General features: G+C 36.3%; 2 protein-coding genes across 5 annotated transcripts in view; one reads left to right on the top strand and one right to left on the bottom strand.

The window, feature by feature from the left end:
* LOC116844502 (facilitated trehalose transporter Tret1-like) overlaps positions 1 to 24,350 on the bottom strand; it is a 32,893-nt gene that overhangs the window by 1,826 nt on the left and 6,717 nt on the right. Inside the window, exons 2-9 of one of the 3 annotated variants that reach the window (XM_032816079.1) lie at positions 21,633 to 21,739; positions 21,314 to 21,492; positions 8,245 to 8,374; positions 7,046 to 7,181; positions 3,539 to 3,995; positions 2,796 to 3,045; positions 1,698 to 1,904; positions 1,423 to 1,615 (exon numbers count right to left, since the gene is read on the bottom strand). In XM_032816079.1, the coding sequence (XP_032671970.1) occupies positions 1,423 to 1,615; positions 1,698 to 1,904; positions 2,796 to 3,045; positions 3,539 to 3,995; positions 7,046 to 7,181; positions 8,245 to 8,374; positions 21,314 to 21,333 (1,393 nt within the window). In that variant the 5' untranslated portion in view covers positions 21,334 to 21,492; positions 21,633 to 21,739. Of the gene's footprint in view, positions 1 to 1,422; positions 1,616 to 1,697; positions 1,905 to 2,795; positions 3,046 to 3,538; positions 3,996 to 7,045; positions 7,182 to 8,244; positions 8,375 to 18,615; positions 18,747 to 21,313; positions 21,493 to 21,632; positions 21,740 to 24,350 lie in introns of those variants that run through there. The other 2 variants (XM_032816078.1, XM_032816080.1) reach the window with 2 other exon arrangements.
* LOC116844500 (facilitated trehalose transporter Tret1-like) overlaps positions 7,157 to 24,350 on the top strand; it is a 74,673-nt gene continuing 57,479 nt past the window's right edge. Inside the window, exons 1-2 of one of the 2 annotated variants that reach the window (XM_032816070.1) lie at positions 7,157 to 7,301; positions 18,721 to 18,842. In XM_032816070.1, coding sequence (XP_032671961.1) covers positions 18,722 to 18,842 — 121 coding nt within the window. In that variant the 5' untranslated portion in view covers positions 7,157 to 7,301; position 18,721. Of the gene's footprint in view, positions 7,302 to 11,411; positions 11,521 to 18,720; positions 18,843 to 24,350 lie in introns of those variants that run through there. The other variant, XM_032816071.1, reaches the window with a different exon arrangement.

Raw genomic sequence — 24,350 nt, 5'->3', positions numbered from 1 at the left:
TTAAAAAGAGATAGATAATGCGAAGGGCCAGCAGTCTTAATAAAGCAAATAAGAGCCAACAGCCGATCTCAAAGGCGCTTGAATTTATGTAAATAGAAGCCATTGTACACTTATTGATTTGATTAAATTGATAAGTGCGCCTTTAAGATCAGTTGTTGGCTCTTATTTGCCTTATTAATTGTTTTTTTTTTTTTGCTACCTAAAAGGTACACTCCGATTTCTTTCTAATTTGGCACAAGTGTAGAAGACAAATGTAGACACAGAATATTTAGGTCATATTTTTTTATTTTGGCTCACTTTGAGTTTTACGGGCAGTTTATAGCTTTTGAATGTTCTCACTCTTATCATTAACAAGTACAACAAAAACGCATAAGAAATAAAATTGAATATATATATTATTTGTACAAATAATTTTACACATTTGGCTTCATATTCATAATCAGCAAACCAAAATATCTTGTATTCAATTTTATTTCTTATGCATTTCTGTTGCACTTGTCGATGATAGGAAAGAGAACACTAAAGAAATTTAGAATAATTCGTGTCTCAGCCTTACCAATTTTATTAAAATTGTAATTAAAATTGCCAGATTTCTCTCTCGGTTTGGCCGAGATTTGAACCATTTTTGACTGATTTAGCACAGATTTGAAATATTTCGGTTGGAATCTCGGCTAAAGAAATTTAGAATGTTTCATGTCTCAGCTACGCCGATTTTGTTAAAATTTTAATTAAAATTGCCGGATTTCTCTCTCGGTTTAGCCGAGATTTGAACCATTTTTAACTGATTTAGCACAGATTTGAAATATTTCGGTTAGAATCTCGGCTAAAGAAATTTAGAATGATTCATGTCTCAGCTATGCCGATTTTGTTAAAATTTTAATTAAAATTGCCGGATTTCTCTCTCGGTTTAGCCGAGATTTGAACCATTTTTAACTGATTTAGCACAGATTTGAAATATTTCGGTTAGAATCTCGGCTAAAGAAATTTAGAATGATTCATGTCTCAGCTATGCCGATTTTGTTAAAATTATTTAACTATATCCTGTATTCAATTTTATTTTTTACGCATTTTTGTTGCACTTATTGATAGGAGTGAGAACATCAAAAAGCTATAAACTGCCCGCGAAACTCAAAGTGGGCCAAAATGAAAAAAATATGACCTAAATATTTTTTGTATTTCTACAATTTGTGCCAAATTAGAAAAAAACAAGGATGTACCTTTTGGATAGGCTTACTTGTGAGAGGAAAAATAGCTATCCTCCAGAGGCAATCGTTACGTTTGGCGCCAACTACATCTTCTCGTTGCTCCAACGAAAAGAATAGCAGCAGAAATATACATGTAAGCTTATCACTAATACTCTAGTAGTATTTACGACAAAAATAGTTCTCCCAGGTGCCAGATCTGAGGTAGTAGGTACCGTACCTCCCAAGAAAGTTTGCAAGCTTCGGTAACTCTGCAACGCGGCGAACATCAACAAGTTCGCCATGGAGTAGCTGATGGAATGGGCGATCCCGCGGATTTCTGTGGGAAACAATTCAGCCGTCATTGTCCAGGGTATCGTCAGCATGCCCACCATTGATGTGCACACGTAGAGCAACAGACAGAACACTGGTACCTGCGAACATCAGAACGGTGATTTTGCGCGCGTTCCACGTGGAAGAAGGGAGCTCCTCAACAGAAAATTCCTGGACACTTACCCAGTAGCCGCTGCGATCGCCGTTCTTGATGTTCAGGGTGAAGTAGCCAGAAACGGCCATGCACACAGCCATGCCCAGAGCTGATATCAGGCACAACGCTCGTCTCCTGAATCGCCTGAGCAACCAAGTGTTCACCATGGAGCACAGGAAACGCGTCACGCCCACCAAAATAGACGCGATATACTCGTCGACACCCGCACCCACTTCCTAAAGATTCCAAAAGGCTTAATCCCGAAAGATCGGGGTTACGTGGGCACGCGTGGAGATGGATCAATCGCAATGAAGTTAAAGAAAAACATATTAAAGGAAAACCATAGGTAAGTGAGAGTCAGCGCTGATGTACGAGCGTATTTTTATTTTTAAATGAAAATTGTAAACTTCCTAACAATTTGGACCCTCTTTATCTGTCTCGTCGTTTGTCAACAGACGTTTAGTCAGAAAGACTTTCTGTAACGGATGCCCATGATTTCGCTTATTGTCAGCTTGGTAACTGACAATTTCCGTTTATTCGACATCATTGGCATCGGATTTATACTATAATATTAATTGTACTGAAGAGGGTCCAAATTGTTAGGACTGAAACGTTTACAATTTTCATTTAAAAATAAAAATACGCTCGTACATCAGCGCTGACTCTCACTTGCTTATTATTTTCCTGTAATATTGTTATTTAGAGAGTTATTAATTTTTGTATTAAAGAAAAACATTCACCACCAACTGCGCCGAAACAAATCGAGCTTCTCATCTCTAGAGTCACCCTAATCAGAGTTTGGTCTAATGATTCTAATAATGGTTCTAATAAGAGAATAACTTTTGATTGGTCCGCTATGTTTCGTCAAATTCCACACAATATTCAATCAAGGTACGCCTATAGCAGTAGCTTAGGTTAAGTTAAGAAAGGATAGACAAAGAGAGAGATTGAAAATATGCCTCTCTTTCTCGCAGGGTTTTGACGAAACCGCGCGTTGTGGCCAAGCTCTGATTAGAGTGACTCTACTTATCTCGATCGCGTATTCGTAATGAATCTTCGTAAGAGAGTAAGAGAAAAGAGAAACGCGTTGAAACTCAGATTCGAATGAGAAAATTCTTCCCCCGTACCTGAAACCAGGTGACCGCGTAGAAAAGCGTTATGTAAATCCCGGAGAATTGCTGGAACGAAAATAGGAGAAAGAGTATCGCCATGGGTTTCCATCCGGTCGGCTTCAGGAATCCCCGCAGCTTGCTGAACATGTTGTTGCCGTGCTTGCTGCGTCGCTGTTCGCTCAATTTAATTTCATTCTCCTTCATAATAGTGTTGAATTGCGTCTCGGCCACGGACACCTTACCTTGCGTCTCGTTCTTGTAAAGCCTGCATTATAATTATCGTTTATGAATAGAATAATCGTGTGTACACGCTACGTTTAGAAGTAGACGGACAGCTCACGATATTGCGAACGTGTGCTGGAAAATCACGGTGATTTATCTCGATGAGTAATCTATCGTGTCACGAATATCAAGCGCGATCCTCTGTGCGCGAAGGATCGGTCTTTATCACTCTGTCACTCAATCGCCTTGCAACGTTTAACTGTAAAACCGAGATTTATCCCCCGGTCAGTCCTGCCGCGCCTTTGCCGCTGATCCCCGACTAGATGCATTCTCAAGAGAGAAACGAGATTCTTCTCACCTGCTATCGCAGATGAGACAGTCATATGGTCTGTTCTTTTCAGCTACACTGCTGAACTGGTGCAATAAGTTAAAGTGAGACAAGTATATTTTTTCTCACTCTAATTTATTGAAAGAACTGAAAAGAACAGACCAATAATCCGCTTGTTATACTGTCATAATAACCGAATCGAATTTACCGTTCCAAGGACTTCTTGGCATCGTCGATGCGTCCCTTCGAGACGAGCCAGACCGGCGATTCCGGTACCCAGAGCTCCACCAGGACCACCGGTACAACCGCGTAGATGATGCTGAGCCAGGCAACCAGTCGCCAGTCCAGATAAGCGCCTTTTAAGTACGAGAGCACCATTCCTAACGAGGCCAGCGTTGGCCCGAAGGAGATCATAGAGCCGCGTAGTTCTGGCCTGGCCACTTCGGTGATGTAGACGATCGCTGGTGAGCTCGCTAGAGCGGTCGCTAATCCGGCTAAAAGACGACCGACCAGTAGCATCGGCACGTTCGTCGAGAGAGCAATGAGGATCCAGCCCGCCACGCAGGGTATCGAGCCGATCTGCAGAGTTCTCAGTCGACCGACCGTCTCCATCAGGAAGCCTCCCAAGACACCGCCGACCGGCACGCATACCACGACCAAGCTGGCTGAAAGTCAAAATGGTCTCACCTTAATTCCGTTTGTCTTCTACACACGGATTTTCCAACGGCGATTTAAGGTGTAGATTTACGTTTAAACTCTCTCTCTCTTAACAATACGTATTTAAACAGAGTCCAAAGTTAAATTCAAGTCGCGCTATTGGAAGATCGGCCCTTAGTCCGCCCCTCTAAATTTCTCCGAGTAAAATCCCACTGAATAGGTAGAGCGACAATCAAGATATTTTTCACTTGGAGTGAATGCTTCTGCTCCGAATCGTCGGCTGAATATTTTCATTCGAAATTGAAGAGTGGATGTGATGTATTATACTTCACACGTTCACTTTAATCGAATGAAATTCATTCATACGAATTAAGGGGACTAGAGGGTCAGATTGTCTAAAAATCGTGCTTGTTTTTGACAATTTTTTATGACGAACTCAATGAATATCCGAAAGTATTATTTTCATGCGTATTTATACAACATATAAAGAGAAGAAGAATATAATTTTGATAAACAAATACTCGGTATAAATGTATGGTACATGCAGTTAAATTATTTCGTTTTTTTTCAAGGTCGTCATTTTGCAGTAATATTTTGACTCTCGGTGGTTCAATTAAACTGAATTTTAGGTAGAAAATTTTCGTAAGCTTGTCATTATTAGATGAACTATTGACAAACTCGTCAAAATATTTAATTTTGAAATATCAATTTTTTTACTCTATAAAAAAACTAAAAATTTTAATAATATTCCCTTAAGATACTTGCGATTTTGTTAACTTTTACCCAATTTCTATTATAGTGGTTCACCCGATAATGACAAGCTTACGAAAATGTCCTACCTAAAATTCAGCTTAATTGAATCACCGAGGATCAAGATATTACTGCAAAATGACGACCTTGAAAAAAACAAAATATATTTTAACAGCATGTACCATACATTTATATTAAGTATTGGGTTATATTGTTCATCAAAATTATATTTTTCTTCTCCTTATGTATTGTATAAATACGCGTAAAAACAACACTTTCGCATATTGATTCAGTTTGTCATAAAAAATTGTCAAAAACGAGCACGATTTTCAGGCAATCTGACCTTCCAGTCCCCTTAAGAATCCTTAAATTCGAATTGCACCCAAAGAAACATAATCTTATTCTCGACGGAATTCCCTTAGCACGTAACAGAAATTAAGAATTCATACAAGGTAAAAAGAATCAGCGCTGTTTGCGCGACAGTTGTCAATGTTTCAGGAAAAATTACACGGAGAAAAATAATTTGCTGACCCAGCAAATTTTCTGCTGGTCTAGCAAAATCTTTTCGTTATTATATGGACAGCAAAAAGATTTGCTAAGAGTACTAATCACTATTTGCTGGATATAATTTGCTGAATCAACAAATTATTTTGCTATAAGAACCATGATGGACTTATATAAGCAGTTGCAGTTTTGCTCCGATAGCAAATAAATTTGCTAAGAATACATTATTTTGCGTCAATAGCAAATTAACATGATTCTTAGGACAAATACACTCAACAAATTTTTTCTATCCTGGCAACGAAACTACTTCTGCTCTGATACGAATAATTTGTAAAATTAGTTACGTCAACTAAATTTTTTTGCTGTCACTACGAATATGCAACGACGATCTTGCTAAAAGAGCAAAATTATTTTTCTCCGTGTACGACGGGAAAGATATGGTCCTTTTGGATTAGGCGGCCGACAATAAATTCCCATTGTGGATCACGACAGCGATTACGGGGTGCGAATTGGATTGCATAACGCGTATCTAATCAGAGCGCGAAAATCGATGGGCCAAGTGTCGCAATAGTCGACGCGCTCCGCTCGGTCGGGGTTCTCATCACGTATCGCTACATGTGAAGCATCTGCTCGCGTGCAATTAATCAATTTAATCAACACAATGATAGGCCGCCGGCGCTATATCGACAATGACTGCGCGAAACTCGATCGCGCTGTTACGTTATCCACGCAGACCTCTTGCGATAAGCATTTCACGATAAGCATTTCCGTAACAAACGCGTGCGGGAATTTGTCGCAATCTTGCATTATCTCGCGATCCCGAAGGGTGCACGGAGAAAAATAATCTTGCTCTTTTAGCAAAATCATCGTTGCTACTGCATATTCGTACACGGAAAAAAATAATTTGCTGCACGGAAAAAAAGGTTTGAATTAACCAAATATCTGGTCGAATATGAACGATCCAGAAATTCCGATTAAGTAACCCGAATTCTGTTTAAGTCTACCAAAAATCTTGTTAACTTAAATAGAATTCGAGTTACTTCAATCGGAATTTCTGGATCGTTCATATTCGACCAGATATTTGGTTAATTCAAACCTTTTTTTCCGTGTGACCCAGCAAATTTTCTGCTAGTCTAGCAAAATCTTTTCGTTATTATATGGATAGCAGAAAGATTTGCTAAAAATACTAATTACTATTTACTGAATATAATTTGCTGAATCTACAAATTATTTTGCTACACGGAGATAAATAATTTTACCCTTTTAGCAAAATCGTTGTTGCAACTGCATATTCATAGTGACATCAAAAAAATTTACTTGACATAACTAATTTTATAAATTTTCGTTATCAAAGCAAAAACAGTTTCGTTGACAGGATAGAAAAAATTTGTTGAGTGTATTTGTCCTAAGAATCACGTTAATTGATGCAAAATAATGTATCCTTAGCAAATTTATTTGCTATCGGAGCAAAACTGTAACTGCTTATATAAATCCATGATGGTTCTTATAGCAAAATAATTTGTAGATTCAGCAAATTATATCCAGCAAATAGTGATTAGTACTCTTAGCAATTCTTTTTGCTATCCATATAATAATGAAAAGACTTTGTTAGACCAGCAGAAAATTTGCTGGGCCAATAAATTATTTTTCTCTGTGTGCGCAATTCGAGCGACACGTAGAATGACACGGCCGAGTTCCTATTGAGACTCGTAATTAATATTTGCAATCGTCCTTATCTCTTTCGCAGAACAATGCTGTGCTCGCCTCTCGCGATATCAATGATGTCTCTTCCAACGTATCTCACCTATCCAGGAAGTTTCTTCTTGTGTCGCGTGCACTTCCGCATCCTCCTTCTCAAGGTGAGGAATGAGAGTCGCCGAGTACGCCATACTGAGGCCCACCGCTATGTGGAAAGACGCTGCGATGATGCATGCGGCGATCTGCGAAGGTCCGAGCGAGCTATGTACAGCTTCCGCGTGATTGACACGAAGAAAAGCCCCGCGAGAAACCCATTGTTTGTCTCTTCGTTTCCCCCGCGAGGAAACGACCGAATGAGAAAGGTAAACGAGAGTTATTGATTTATTATTTCCGCATTCATTGAGGTCGTTTAAAAAAAAATGTCGAGTTTATTGCGACTGTCCTTTGAAAGGTTGAAGAATGTCGTACTCATTTTGCTCTCTGAAGTAAAGTTTCAGTGTATTCTTCACTGAAATACTTAAAACAAGTGGCTAACGTAGCAAATTTGCTACAGATGGACAACTAAACATAATTTATTGCTTTAGATACTTTTTTTGTTGCAGGAGCAGATTTTCTTGTTATCATAGCAAGGAAATTGGCTTCTACAGCAAAGAAAAAGTGGCAAATTATGTAGCAGATCTTTTTTTCCGTGCAGCGAAATTGTAGTATAGTACAGATCTTGCAGTGAATCTTATTTTTCCATTGCTCAAATCAATGAGCTATAAGATGAAGTACCAAAAAGTGTTGATTTATTATTTCCGCGTTCATTAAGGTTGATTTAAAAAAATATCGAGTTTATTGAGACTGTCCTTTGAAAGATTGAAGAATATCGTACTCATTTTTCTTTCTAAAGTGAAGTTTCAGTGTTTTATTCTTCACTTAAAACAAATAGTTAAAGTTAAAAGCGCTGTAGTATTTTTGAAAGAAAATGTTCTCATTCGAAAATCTACGAGTATTCACCGATTGTCGCATGAAGTGCTGCTGCTATTCTGATTGAAACATTCTCAAAAACATCTTCAGAAACATTTGCACTGATTCACTTTGAAGAGAGTACAAACTGCTTTAGAAAAAGAAATTGAGAAATATCGTAATTATCGAGCTTATCGTAATTCTTGTGAAATCTTCAACACAAAAAAATGGAAACTTTCTCATCTTTGTCTCGGAAGTTTCTCGGGGGGTCTTGACGTCCCGGCGGAAAATTGACTACTGCTACGAAATAAAAGCAAACAGCCATCCCGCGCGCGGGATAATGACGGTAATTGGTACCTCGCGGATAGCGTTTTTAAGGTTGGTCGGCTCGACGAATCCTTTGTTGAGGCTCCGACTCGAGACGATCGCGTCTTTGAAGCACTCTCGCTCATTCTCCTCGATGTTCTTCGAAGCCTCCCGCTCCACACTGCAACAAAGCCGACGTCATCGATCGTTAATAAAGTCCCGCTGCGAGAACAACAGACGTTAACGTCGCGTCGCGCGAATTTCATCCTTCGAATTTTTCTTGCGACCCATAATTCGCGCCTCTTTTTCGGAACGCTTGTGATTTACGCCGACTGTACGTCGCAGTGCCGCGACATGATCAGCGACTCCAATATCGGCGAGAGTCCGCCGTGATATAATATTCATTTAGATTATACACACGGAGAAAAATAATTTGCTGGCCCAGCAAATTTTCTGCTGGTCTACCAAAGTCTTCTCGTTATTATATGGATAGCAAAAAGATTTGGTTGAAATTTGGAAAAAAAGATTTAGTTGAATTAACCAAATATCTGGTCGAATATGAACAATCCAGAAAATTGAAGTAACCCGAATTCTGTTTAAGTTAACAAGATTTTTGGTTGACTTACTTCAATCGAAATTTCTGAATCGTTCAAATTCGACCAGGTATTTGGTTAATTCAACCAAACCTTTTTTTCCGTGTATTAATCTATTTGCTGGATATAATTTGCTGAATCTACAAATTATTTTGCTGTAAAAACCATGATGGATTTAAGCAGTTGCAGTTTTGCTCCGATAGCAAATAAATTTGCTACGAATACATTATTTTGCATCAATAGCAAATTAACGTGATTCTTAGAATAAATACACTCAACAAATTTTTTCTATCCTGGCAACGAATCTCCTGCTCTGATAACGAATAATTTGTAAAATTAGTTACGTCAACTAAATTTTTTTGATGTCACTACAAATATGCAGCAGCAACGACGGTTTTGCTAAAAGGGCAAAATTATTTTTCTCCGTGCACACGGAGAAAAATAATATGCTGGCCCAGCAAATTTTCTGCTGGACAAGCAAAGTCTTTTCGTTATTATAAAAAGATTTGTTCAGAGTACTAATCACTATTTGCTGGATATAATTTGCTGAATTTACAAATTATTTTGCTATAAGAACCAAGATTTATATAACCAGTTGCAGTTTTGCTTAGCAAATAAATTTGCTAAGGATACATTATTTTGCATCAATTAACGTAATTCTTAGGACAAATACACTCAACAAATTTTTTCTATCCTGACAACGAAACTACTTCTGCTCTGATAATGAATAATTTGTAAAATTAGTTACGTCAATTAAATTTTTTTGATGTCACTACGAATATGCAATAGCAACGACGATTTTGCTAAAAGAACAAAATTATTTTTCTCCGTGAGTGACTCCAGTATCGACGAGTGTTCTCCGTGACATAATATTCATTTAGATTATACATTATTATTAGATTAGTGATATTTATACGCACAGTAATAAATATTCGTCATATCGGTCTTCAGAGTTATAGTGTGCTGTCGACCTCGCGCAAGTTTCGTGCTGCGAGACATACGATATGCGTCATCAGTAATTCTTGAAATTCTTGAAACTCGACTCTCGTATAGTTATGTCCGGATGTTGTGCATCCGTCGTAAAAATATATACACCGAGAGAAAAGATATTCACAAACAAAAAAACATATTTATTCTGTATAGATACACACATATAATTTAACACAACATACACAAAATGTGAAAGTGTTGAATCAAACAAACACTTCTTTGGAATGGTCTAAATAAATTTTTTTATTGACCGAACAAAGTTTTGTTTGATGCAACAAAAATATTTAGTTACAGCTTAGTTCTGAAATATTTTTGTTGTGTCAACCAAAACTTTGTTTGGTCAATTAAAAAATTTGTTTGGACCATTCCAAAAAAACGTTTATTTGGTTCAATAAATCGTTTTCTCTGTGTATAATTTACGTAGAGATCTATATTCTTTTATTTTAATCAAATAAACAATTGTTTTCGTGAGAAGCTGAGGTTTTGAGAAGATATATATTTTATTTGAAAAACTTTCTCTCTCTCTCTCTCTCTCTCTCTCTCTCTCTCTTCAGATTAGTACAAGTAAATGTATTATTAGTACTTACCGAATATATAAATATTTCTTAGATATTTTTTCTCAGTGTATCAGCTGACACTTGAGAGTCTACTATAATTTTTCTTTTAATTTTGTTGTCGTCTTTTCTAATTATCGTTTAATGCTATTAGACATAACAAATAGAAAGTATAGATAGAGTAAAGATTGAAAATTAAATAGATAGAGTAAAGAGTGAAAATTAAAAAGTTTGCGAAAGGAAATTACAAAAGCGTTTAGCTAATGAGAGTGATATCGCAAGTCGTAAAGTCAATTGAAGAGAAGTAATGTGACTATTATTAGGGATATTAGTAACTAGATAGATACACTGAGAGAAAAATTATATTAATATCAACAAATATTTCCTTAATGGGTGCCATTAACATATTTACTTAAATCTACATTCTTTATTTAAATCTACATTCTTTACTTAAATCTACATTCTTTATTTAAACTAAATATTGTTTATTTAAATCAGTATTCGATTTAAATAAAAAGAATATAGATTTAAATAAATATGTTAATGGCACCCATCAAAGAAATATTTGTTGATTTTAATATAATTTTCCTCTCAATGTAGAAGTAAGAAATAGATGGATGTGTGCGGTTAAAGAATATAATTGTCCAATTATCAAATCCCCTTCTCGGCGGTGTGAGCTAAAGGAAAATATACTGATACTCTCCTTCTCTCTCTCATATTTATAATATATTCCGTGAGTTTCCTCAACGGGAGATGCGAGTCTCGTTGTGCAATCTGCCAGACATCATATTTGCGTTGCTTAAAAATCAAATCATTTTCTGCCGATCTTTATAAATTCGTCGCTTGATCACTACTTGACTGAGTCTTCGATTAAAAAGACGCGTCGGAGATGAGATACAATGGGCGTTCTCGTTATCCACTTTGCAAAACAGAATTTTTTTCTAGACAACGGCTTCTAGACGAATCGAGGAAAAAACGCAGCTCGATAGGAAATCGCATTTATGATCCATAAATAACACTTCACATTTATGAACTGTGTTGTTCATAGTCTGAGGTGTGGGAGAAAACGCGCGTCGCGCTAAATTAGAAGCAAGTCCGGCCGCATTAAGTAGACATATTTATCGAGTCCTGGTTGTCCGTAGATCTTCCTCAAGAATTGTACGAATTGTAATTAATTAACAAGTATCTAAGTAAGTAACAAAACCTCAGCTTCTCATGAAAACAATTGTTTATTCGATTAAAATAAAAGAGTATAGATCTAAGTAAATTATACACAGAGAGAACGATTTGTTGAATCAAATAAACATTTATTTTGTCCAAACAAAGGACTGAACAAAGTTTTGGTTAATACAACAAAAATATTTCGTTAGGTAATATTAACATATTTACTTTTGTTTTTGTTTATTTAACGCTACACGTAGAGCTAGTCATAGGCTAACGAATATTTTGTTTTAAATCTACTTAAATTAAAATTCTTTTCATTTAAACTGAGTATTGTTTACTCGGTTTAAGCAAACGATACTCGGCTTAAATGAATCTTGATTTAGGTAAATATGTTAATGCTATCTACCTAATAAATATTTGTTCATTTTTTAGTATTTTTTTTCTCAGTGTATAAATCGCGCAAACTGGCGTGTCTATACACGGAGAGAATATCAATTTTCTTTCGTATAAATTCTTTTTAATTTTATTATGTTTTTTTTTAATAGTGTGTGTCCAGAAATAGATTGTCAGCAAAGCTTATTCTCGCTAAGGAACATAGTTAGTCTCGCTAGAAACGTAGCCAGTATTTTAACAAGACATTTCAGTTCCTAAGATATACATGCGAGTGGCACATATAAAATGAAAGGATAGAGTGAATCACTGCAGAATGTTGATCTGTTACGCGAATAGTAATTTTTACTGTAAAAGTCTTCTGCGTTTACGAAATATCGATTTAACGTCAAGACAGCACCTCTCTTTCTCTCTCTCTCTCTCAAGTAGCCTCATATTCGCGTAATACTGACCCGAATCGTAGACTCTATCACGATATAATAATCGTGTACACACAAGCGTAAATACACAGTGAACGTAAACGTCGCGGCATTTTGCAAACTTGTCGGCCGAGTAGCTGGGAAAATATTGTCACGCGCGGCGCGCAAAAGATGCGCGCTTGCGAAACGAATAGGCTTTTAACGCCGATCGATTACGACACTATCATGGTAATTTGCTCTTTGCATTATTACGACGATATTAAATGCCGCGATTGTGTATCGATTGGAAGAATAGGGCCGAGAGAGACACGCTCGTTCGATCGACTTATCGCGAATACGAACACTGCTCTTGTTTACCAAACGCGAGTGATGTCAAAACGGCAGTCTCCGGCCGATTGTGTGGGACAATGATATCCGTGGCTCTCAACTATACCCTTTTGTGATTTTAACCACAAAAATAATTAGAAAAACCATTGTTTTAGTAACTGTTATTAGGAAGATGGTTCTTCTAATTATTTTTCTGGTTAAAGTCACAAAAGAGTATAGTTGACGCCGAAAGCAACTATATTTTTCTCTCAGTGTGAAAGTTATTGCACATGTTGCATCGGAATCGTTCTTATTATGGTGTTTGAGAAACTGATAGCATCTCCAAGTCGAAATTTTGATCCTACTTTCACATTGAGAGAAAAATATGGTTGCTCTCGGCGTCAACTATACTTTTTTGTGATTTTAACCACGCAGAAAAATAATTAGAAGAACTATCTTTCTAATTACAGTTACTAAAACAATGATTTTTCTAATTTGTTTTGTGGTTAAAATCACAAGAGAGCATAGTTGACGCCAAAGGCAACTAAATTTTTCTCTCAGTGCAGCTTCACTATTCCATTCAACACTGATTTTGACACTTTGAAATCTGCATCAACCTCTTTTGATTCTATTTAATCTACTTGAGTCAAAATTTTGATCCCACTTTCAGCCTGACTATTCCATTCCACATCTATTTTGACGCTAAAGAAAGTGAAAAGGGAAATTTCGGACATCAGCAGAATCAAAGTAGGAGTAAATTGCATTAGAATTAAACCTACTTTGCTAACTTAGCTACTACTGCGTTGCACAATTCAAGGCTCAATATAGGACTCGGGATCTAGATTAACTTCTTAAATAGAATCAAAAGAGGTTGATGCAATTTTCAAAGTAAGTGTTGAATGGAATAGTAAGACTCCACTGAGAGAAAAATATAGTTGCCTTTAGCGTCAACTATACTCTTTTGTGATTTTAACCACAAAAATAATGAGAAAAACCATTGTTTTACTGTTATTAGAAAGATGGTTCATCGAGTGTGCTACCTAAAAAAATAATCCTGTCTGCCGACGAACTGACGCACGTTAGTTGACCTATTAACGCAGCTTTCTCGAGATAATAGTAATTTTTTGGTTGTAACAGTAAGTTTTCTATTTATTGAAAGACAGCGACTTTGATATTGTAACTTTTCGAGATAATAGTGTGTCCCCGATATTTCGAAGATCGCCTGGATATTGAAATATCGAGATTACGACTCTTTGGAAATTTATCTCATTATTTGCGACACAATATGCGTGTCCACACGCTGTGTCGAACGCCACGAATAATAAAAGATCCCTTAGAAAGAACCTTAAGAGCCTTTATGTCGGGAACACAATTAACAATTGAACGATTTATTCTCGTAGAGTCGTCGCCGAGGTGAAAGAGGACACCCAGTGTTGAGAAATCTAGTCGAGAAATCTAGTCTACTACTCCTTATTATGGTGGCTTCCTATTTCTTTTTTTCCCAGTGAAGCTTTGTGAAGTCTAAATAGTAAGGTCAGAATGCCACCGGATGGCGGAGGTCGGTGCATGTTATTATGCAACGGCCATACACGTCTCATCACCATTCTACCCACATCACAACTGGTCGATGCCAAATCAAAACGATGAGATAAAGTAAAATTATCAAGGCCTCGACACGTATCTAATCTTGAATACTCTTTTTTTGGGCCTCAAATGTGGATATTTGAAAACTTTCAATATAGAATATTTCTTTTCAATGTAGAAACTCTCCTAAACTTTGTGATGAGCACACCTTATACTGAGAAAAAGATTTATCTGTGGGACATAAAGTTTATTTCTGTGAAATAAAATTAATGCCATGAAAAAAATTTTTATCCCACAAATAAACCCTTCTTTCTGTGGGACTATTATCAAACAATTATTCTTTGCTGAGGATAATAATTTTAAGGGGATTAGAGAGTCATATTGCTTGAAAATCGTGCTTATTCTTTACAATTTTTTATGACAAACTGAATGAATATTATTTTGGCGAAAGTATTATTTTAACGCGTATCTATAAAACATATAAAGAGAAGAAAAATATAATTTTGATGAACAAATACTTGATATAAATATATGGTACATACAATTATAAAATATATCTAGTTTTTTTTCAAGGTCGTCATTTTGCAGTAATATCTTGACTCTCTGTGGTTCAATTAAGCTGAATTTTTAAGTAGAAAATTCCTGTAAGCTTGTCATTATCGGGTAAACCACTGACAAATGCGTGAAAATATTTAATTTTAAAATATTAATTTTTTTACTATAAAAGAACTGAAAAATTCCCTTAAGATACTTGCGATTTAGTTAATTTTAACCCAATTTCTATTATAGTAGTTCACTCTACCTTGTCAAAATGTTGACGCTACTTTGACGCTCTTAAAAATAGTTTGAGCCTACTTAGGTAATCTACAACCTAGGTGAAACCTATTTCGACGATATTGACACTCATTTCCGAGTCGAAATTTTGACCCTACGTTAAATTCTACGTCGCAGTAGGAGCTAAGATAGCAAAGTATGTTTAATTCTAATGATATAATTTACTTCTAATTTGACCCTGATGATGTCTGAAATATATGCAACAAATAAAATGTATATTTTGTATGCTATTTGACGTTTCTGTTTCATTATTTTTTAAATTTTACAAATATTTCTATAAAATACATATATTCTATGTAGGAGCTAAAGCTTCAATAGAGGTTTGCAACTGAACCTGCTTTGCTTCCTAAGATCCTACTATTACACAACCTACTTTAACGTTAAAGAAAGCGAAAGCGGAAATTTCAAACATCATCAGGGTCAAAGTAGGAGTAAATTATATCATTAGAATTAAAGGTTCAACATAGGGTCAAAATTTCGACTCAGATATTGTAGTATACTAGAATACCTGATGTAGGTTCTAGTATACTAGAATCAATCTCTTTTGATTCTTTTTAGCCTACCAGACTCGTAATTTTAACTCTACTTTCAGCCTTACTATTAACATCCTACTATAATACAACCTATTTTAACGCTGAAAAAAGTGAAAAGGGGAATTTCAGATATCATCAGGGTCAAAATAGGAATAAATTGTATCATTAGAATTAAACCTACTTTGCTAACTTGGCTCCTACTGTGTTGTACAATTCAAAGTTCAACATAGGGTCAAAATTTCGACTCAGGTATTCTAGTATACTAGAAATTTTGAACCTTGAATTCTGCAGTAGGAGCTAAAATAGCAAAGTAGGTTTAATTCTAACGATATAATTTACTCCTACTATTTCTCGAGTCGAAATTTTGATTCTACTTTCAACCTTACTATTCCATTTAACACTTATTTTAATACTCTGAAACCTACATCAATCTCTTTTGATTCTTTTTAACCTACTAGACTCGTAATTTTAACTCTACTTTCAACCTTACTATTAACATCCTACTATAATACAACCTATTTTAACGCTGAAAAAAGTGAAAAGAGGAATTTCAAAATAGGAATAAATTGTATCATTAGAATTAAACCTACTTTGCTAACTTGGCTCCTACTGTGTTGTACAATTCAAGGTTCAACACAGGGCCAAAATTTTGACTCGGGAATCCACGCTTCGCGTCAATCTCACCTCGACCTCTGCTGAGATTAGACCCGCGTCCATAAAGATGCGCAACGAGACTCGCGCGAATGAGTGAATAATAAGCAGGGCGCTCCTCGGAGCGTCTGACATTTCGCATGATCGACAGGCGGACGATTTCGCCGTCGATTTCCGCCGCTCGCAACCGATCGTTATATACCCATACGAGTCCACACGTGCAACCGCGAGGTGTACTCACTCGCGGGGCTAATTACAGCGGCCTCGCGGCCGTTCAACTTTCCAACGTCGCTGGACGACGTGTCGTTGTCATTATCGGCGCATCCTTTCGATGGCACGTCCGCCCCGCGAATCCTTCGCGATTCCGCCGGCTTCTGCTCCGAAGGACTGCGTCTTCGATGTCATCCTAAACTCGCGCCGCTAAAAGTAGCCGCGTTATTCGCGTTGCCGTAACCACGCCGGGCGCGTCGCTAACCTTGGCCCTGATTTAGCAATGCTAGGTGTGCGTTGAAGAGCACGCGGCGACACTCGCGAAGAGCTCTCCGCGTATGATCTTCGCTCTATTTTCGGATCGTGTACCTTTTGGCGCTTGTTGCAAAAGTTCCGGTGCCGCCCGGCAAGGGAAACGCGAAAGTACTACGAGAGGAGTGGAACGTGCATTGCTTCTCTTCCATGCTACTCGCGCGAGTCGATTGCAGCTACGTACGATGAAATTGATTCGCCCAAAGCTCGAGACTGTCAGATTGTTGCTCGGGAAAGCGGCTTCCTCGCGATGAAATCGCGCACGAGGACTCTTCGCGAGCCTGCCTGACTTCCTTTCATTCCGATCGTAGGAGCGGTTATTTTCCGCACGACAATCACGTGGTACTTACATCATCGAGCTTCAAGTAGCGTGCACGGCGTGCTCTTTACGCGAAACGATCCGGCGCGAGGACGAGAATGCTGATTTCGGAATGATTCGCGGCAGCGTTATTTTTTGTGCGTGTTAAAACGCTGACTCGCTTCTTTAGTGGCGAAATTAAGCACCTGTACGCATCTCGTAGTTGTGCTGAACGAAGAAAAGAGAGAGAGAGAGAGAATAGATCTTGGTAGAATAGGATCTTGGGATTTATTTGTGGAACAAAAGTTTTTTTTATGGAATCAATTTTATTGCACAGAAATAAACTTCATGTCCCGCAAGTAAATCTTTTTCTCACACTGTAAAAACTGATGTGTTAAATTTAACATTTTGTGTTCCAAATTCACTCTCATTTATATGTAAATTTAACACAAAACAAATGTGTTAAAAAGTAACACGCATAATATGGAAAAAATTAACACAAGAATTTAACACTTGAATATCGTTAGGAATCACAGGTTGTGTTAAATTGACATATTTAATATGTCAGACATAGATTATGTCCATTTAACATTTTCATTTTGTTAAAACCATAGATTAATACTTCTCTCAAATGTTAAAGTAACGTTTTATTTTAGTTAATTTAACATTATATATATGTCAATTTAACACAAACTGTGATTCCTGATGGTATTCAAGTGTTAAATTCTTGTGTTAATTTTTTCCATATTATATGTGTTATTTTTTACCACATTTATTTTGTGTTAAATTTACATATAAATGAGAATGGACGATTTGGGACACATGAAATGTTAAATTTAACACATCAGTTTTTACAGTGCAGTATAAGGTGTGCTCACCACAAAGTTTAGGAGAGCTTCTGTGTTGAAAAGAAATATTCTATGTTGAAAGTTTTTAGATATCCATATTTGAAGCCCAAAACAAGAGTATCCAGAATTGGGTACGTGTTCAGGAGTTGGTATTTTTACTTCATCTTATTGTTTTGATTTTGGATAGTAAATCCCTTAAAGTTTGAAAAATACAAAACTGAGGATTGTGATATTCCAGATATATACGTAAAAAAGAAAAAACAAGAAAGGACGAATTGACATAAATTACTCACTTTTAAACAGAAGTGCCAACAATCAGCTTACAGATTAATAGAACGCTAAAATAAATTCGCAAATAATGTTTACAGCCGCAACGGTCGCGCACTCGAAATTATAATAGAGAAACATCCAAACAGAACCATGGCAATCCATAGCTGGGAACAGCATAGACGTTATTGCATTTAAAAGATAATTCATCAAGCAGAGCGACACGTGCGTGTCGAAATAGAAGATCGGCGAATAATCGCTCGTGTGAATATCGCCGTCGTCTCAAGTATGACCTTAGGAACTTGATGCCATGATCGAGAAGAAGCTTTTAATGATCACTCAGCAACGCGTTCACACACCTAATCTAATATTGACGTGTATATATAGAGAGAGAGAGAAGTAAACACGGGAACGCGTGAACACGTCCAACTCTATGATATAATTATATTTCGCGATATTTTCAACGAACCTTCGCCTCGTAGAACGATTCCGGTACAGTTCTGGCTTTAGGATGATATTCCCTTCCTCCCTCGATGATTTTACTTTGAAATAACGATCTCAACGACTGTTTCAGGATGCAGCTGCGAAGGAGATGGAACGTGCCACAACCCAGGTGGATTCGACGACGCCGCGAATCTTCGCCCGTTGCCAAACGGAAACACTTGAAACCTCTCGCCGACGGAATTGGTTCCTCGGGTAAGTGAAATTAAACTCTCTGTTCAAGCCGCGGCCGCAAAGTCGCTTATACGCGTTATTTATGCACGGAGAAAAATAATTTTGCTCTTTTAGCAAAATCGTCGTTGCTACTGCATATTCGTAGTGACATCAAAAAAATTTAGTTGACGTAACTAGTTTTACAAATTATTCGTTATCAGAGCAGAAGTAGTTTCGTTGACAGGATAGAAAAAATTTGTTAAGTGTATTTGTCCTAAGAATCACGTTAATTTTGTTCTATTCTCTCTTTCTCTCTTTCCTTCGTTCAACACAGCTACGAGACAAGTACTGAATAGCACATATTCTTATATTTTAAGCACATATATTATATTATAGCACATATTCTTATATTTTAAGAACAGAAATATGTTGTCAAAAGTATGTTATATGTCTAGCAAAGTTTTTAGCGAAATATTCCTTAGCGCGATGAATTTATTTCTATAATTTATTTATTATTGATTACTTTTATTAGAATTACTTTTTTAACTTCATTAGAATGTAAGATTTTAGGATATATTTAAAATTGTAAAGGGCTTATAATAAAGTAGGAATAATAGGAATTTTACAGCCTTTTAGAGAATCTATTAAATTATTTACTAAAAAAATAATTTCAATTTTAAAATCAAACATTATATTATATTATATTAGTCCAATCTTAATAGTAACATCTTAATTAGAATGTTAATAGTAACATTAGTTTGAATAAATTATTTTTTTATTTTTTTTATTTTTTTTTTTATTAAAAATTATTTTAAAAATTATTATAAAAATTATTTTTTTAATATTTTTTTTTAAATATTCAATTTTATTAATCTTTCCGATACAATCTATTTCTGCATCACTGAAAATATAATAAAATTGAGAAGAATTTGCATAAAAAAACTGTAACATCCTCCCCATATAATCAAAAACAATTTGAATCGACAATTTGAATATTTAAAAAAAACATTAAAATAAAAAAAAAATAATTTATTCAAACTAATATTACTATTAACATTCTTAAGATTGGATTAATATAATATAACGTTTGATTTTAAAATTAAAATTATTTTTTTAGTAAATAATTTAACAGCTTCTCTAAAAACAGCTTCTGTAAAATTCCTACTTTATTATAGATCCTTTACTATAGGTCCTTTATTATAGATCCTTTAGGATTTTTAATATATCTCATAAAAAATCGATTAATGCTGAACACTTAAGTTCAGAAATTCCTCATCAGTGTGATGCAGTCTCGAGGAGAGACTTTTTAAAAGAAATTCTTTCGAACGCACTTTACCGAGCGAACGCATCGCCAGGACTTTCGTTCGGAATATACTTGCGAGAGATTTGTCCACGGATGGCAATGTCCTGAAGAATGATCTGAAGAAAGAACCAGAGAAAGGGACACTCGAAATCTCCGCTGTTTGTCCCGTTCACGAGTGATTGAGCGTGAAAAGATTGCTTCAGTGAAGAGCACGAGAAAAAAGTCTAACCAGACCTGCTGGAAGCTTTCGATAAATTGCCCTCAAGTGGGCGGATTGATCGACAGATGGATGACGTTGGATGATCGCTGGATCGACAGCGTCCATCTCGTTCATCACCCAAAAAATCCTATCGTATTCCTCAGTCACGCATCACGTCAAAATCCGGAGTCAACATCTGCTCGCGCGAAATCAGTCAGCAAAAAAGAAATTCCTACTCATCTCGCTTACTTCTTCTTACTTGAACGCTTGAAATGTTCGTATTAACCATGAGACGTTACACGTACGGAGACGAGTTCGGCGAGTGGAGTAGCAAACGAAGCGACGAAAATAGGCACGGAAATTAATCTCACGTCGCGTTATTCGCTACTTAGTGATTTCTTTGAGCGCGACCCATTCGATGCTGCGAATGTTTTGAAGCACCATACTCTCTTAACCTTCTAATCGTGTTCGTTTCGGGTATACTTTGACTGAGTTCAGAGTCTAAATAGACTCAGTGGTGAGAACTCACTATTTAATTGACATATATGTATTTTTTTATATTTATATATTTATATATTTATATTTTTTATATTTTTTTATATTTATTTTATTTTATTTTATTTTATTTTATTTTAGCATTATATAAAGTAATTTAGTACAATATACACTGACTTTTTCTAAAATAACTCGAAAAGTCACGAAGTATCACATTAGTATTTAGAATATTACAAAAACTGTATGAACTTTGAAACTGCTCTGAGTAAAAAAAGATCCAGAGCACGGTTAGAAAGTTAAAATGAATCAATGATTGGTCACTGATATCAGTTACAAGTATAGCACTGAATACTTTCAGTACTATATTAATAATTGCAAATCAGTGTATATTCACTGTTTTCAGTGATATTTGACTGGTTTATTTTAAGAGAGTATCGTGGCTTTTCTTCAAACGCTTCAAAGCGTCTGCAGCGTTCAATGGGTCGCACTCCCTGGTAAGCTTTCTCGGTAACTCACCTCAATGAATAAGGATCCATCTTCTCCGCTTGTCGGCTGGTGCGGTTGTTAGTCGACGAGCGTGTGATTCCCTTCTCTCCTTCTTAATTAGTACTAATCAACTATAGACGTCCCTCTACGAGTGTGTCTTCGTCAACTCTGCCTAACGTTGCACTTGCGACCAGCCAACATTTTATAGCCTGAAATTACGAATGTAATCACTCGTTATTTTTATACAACTTTTGCATAACATAAAGATTTCGAGCAAGGTGATAAGATAAATTCAAGTGGAAGACCATGATAACGTCCAAATAACGAGAAAATTGTTATAAAAACTCACCTTTCGATCAGGATTATATTATTTTATCGTCACCGTAATTTTCTTTCCTGCCTGAAAAAGTGCCAATGCTCGGACACGTATACTGCCCGTCAAAAGTTTCCGTACACCTATAAAATAGAGGAGAATAAAAGAAAAACGGGAGGAATACTAAGCTAATCTATATTTTATCAAATATTTTCTGTAGATATTTCAATTAGTATTTCAAGTAGATATTTCAATTACACATTGAACAAAACTACATTCTAAGTATTATAAACTCCAACAAGAACTTCAACTATCTTCAAAGAATCCGCCTTTTGCCTTGATCACAATATTGACCAGTCTTGGCAGGCGTTCTACAAGACTTTCCAAATAATCTTTTGAGATATTATCCCAGACCTTTTGACGAACTTCCCATAATATCGACACAGACAATTCTTACGCACTTCACGGTCCAATTGCCTTTGAAGAGAAGACAGTTTCTTGTTGAAGTTTATAATACTTAGAATATATTTTTGTTCAAAGTAATTAAAATATCTATTTTAGAAAATATTTGATCAAATATAGATTAATAAAGTATATATTTGATAAAATAAAATATTTGAATATTAGGACTATTAGGAAAATATAAAAAAAATATAGATTAGCTTAATATACCTTTTCTTTTATTCTCCTTTATTTTATAGGTAACTTATACTATTTTATACGGAAACTTTTGACGGGCAGAGCACGTAAATATTCTTATTGTTTTGAACTTTAAATACAAATATTTGAATTTTAAACATAAAAAATATTAAGTATGTATATATATCTAAATATATATATATATACACACATGGAAAAAGAAATTCAGTTGACTTGCAGGTATTCAATTCGAATAGAATTCTGATATCTTCAACCGGAATTCTGTTCGAGTTGATAAGATTCCGATTAATTCGTTCATATCTCTAACCGGATATTTGATTAGTTCTAAGCAAAGTTCTGTTTTTTCCCGTGTACGTATGTTTTGTGTTGAAAGTTCAAATGTCCATACTTGAAGACCAAATCAATAAGAATTCCAGGATTGTCCAGGCGCTTTTACCTCGCTAGTCGCCAGATAGTTGCATTAGATTCCCGAGTAACGAGCCGCGACGCAGGTTAACGTTGCCACACGTCCGTCCTGCGCGCGACATTCGCAACGAAACTATCCAATATCTCGGTCATTGGTGCGCGGCAATTTTGCGGTTAGCTCTGCGTGCGGAACAGTGACTTTCTCTGCCGGGCGCAAGAGCGATTTTTCTCCTTGCGCGCCTCACGAAACGGGCGGGACGGGGCGCGCGGTGCGAAAACTCGCGTTTTCCACCAATTTGCAGGCGAGACTCTCTCGCGCGCTCCTTCGATCTCGCTCGCTCGATCGTTCGGCCGTTTTTCTACGCATTTTGCGCGACTTACGGACGGGAAGCGCGGACGAAACCGCGCGGAGACTTTGGCCGAGATTCGAAGCATTTTTTATTAATTTAGCACAAATTTGAAATATTTTGGTTGGAATTTCGGCTAAAGAAATTTAAAATGAAGAGCTATGCCGATTTTGTTAAAATTTTAATTAAAATTGCCGGATTTCTCTCTCGGTTTGGCTGAGATTCAAACCATTTTTTAGTAATTTAGCACAAATTTGAAATATTTTGGTTGGAAACTCGGCTAAAAAAATTTAGAATGATTCATGTCTCAGCTATGCTGATTTTGCTAAAATTTTAATTAAAATTGCTAGATTTCTGTTGGAATCTCGGCTAAAGAAATTTAGAATGATGACCTATGCCGATTTTGTTAAAATTTTAATTAAAATTGCCAGATTTCTCTCTCGGTTTGGCTGAGATTCGAACCATTTTTTACTAATTTAGCACAGATTTGAAATATTTCGGTTTGAATCTCGGTTAAAGAAATTTAGAATGATTCGTGTCTCAGCTATGCCGATTTTGCTAAAATTTTAATTAAAATTGCCAGATTTCGGTTGGAGTCTCAGCTAAAGAAATTTAGAATGATGAGCTATGCCGATTTTGTTAAAATTTTAATTAAAATTGCCGGATTTCTCTCTCGGTTTGGCTGAGATTCGAACCATTTTTTATTAATTTAGCACAAATTTGAAATATTTCGGTTGGAATCTCGGCTAAAGAAATTTAAAATAATTCGTATCTTAGCTATATCGATTTTGTTAAAATTTTAATTAAGATTGCCAGATTTCGGTTAAAATCTCGGCTAAAGAAATTTGGAATGATTCGTGTCTCAGCTATGCCGATTTTGTTAAAATTATTTAACTATATATTGTATTCAATTTTATTTCTTATGCATTTTTTGTTGCACTTGTTGATGATAGGAGTGAGAAGATTTGCTCTCGCGAGATACATTCACTTGTGAATGGCTCGCGCGAATGGCTCGCGGATATCGCGATTTCGCGTTACGGGACGAGAAATCCGCGTAATCGGAAAATCCGCGAGTGAACATTTTCTCGCGACCCTCGCGAACCTATTCACGACATGCTTATTCGCGAGGAAGGTCACGCCGGCACGACTACACGCGCCGAGAGCGAACGAGCGTTCGCGTGAGCGGCCGGATTGCTTCCTTTTCAACGACTTTTGCACGCGTACGACTGCTGTCAATTCGAGGCGGTTCGTTTCCCCGGCTTCGACGACTAACGATCTCGCGAGATCCCATGAGGAATACGACACGTCCGTCCCTTGCGCACGATCGGCGATTTCATCCAAA

The sequence above is a fragment of the Odontomachus brunneus genome, unplaced genomic scaffold (assembly GCF_010583005.1).
Source record: "Odontomachus brunneus isolate Ranch 3 - 2012 unplaced genomic scaffold, Obru_v1 Obru_scaffold_042, whole genome shotgun sequence".
NCBI classification, from domain to species: Eukaryota; Metazoa; Arthropoda; class Insecta; order Hymenoptera; family Formicidae; genus Odontomachus; species Odontomachus brunneus.
Note: the sequence above shows the minus strand (reverse complement) of the source record. Positions and strands in the feature narration are given on the sequence as shown.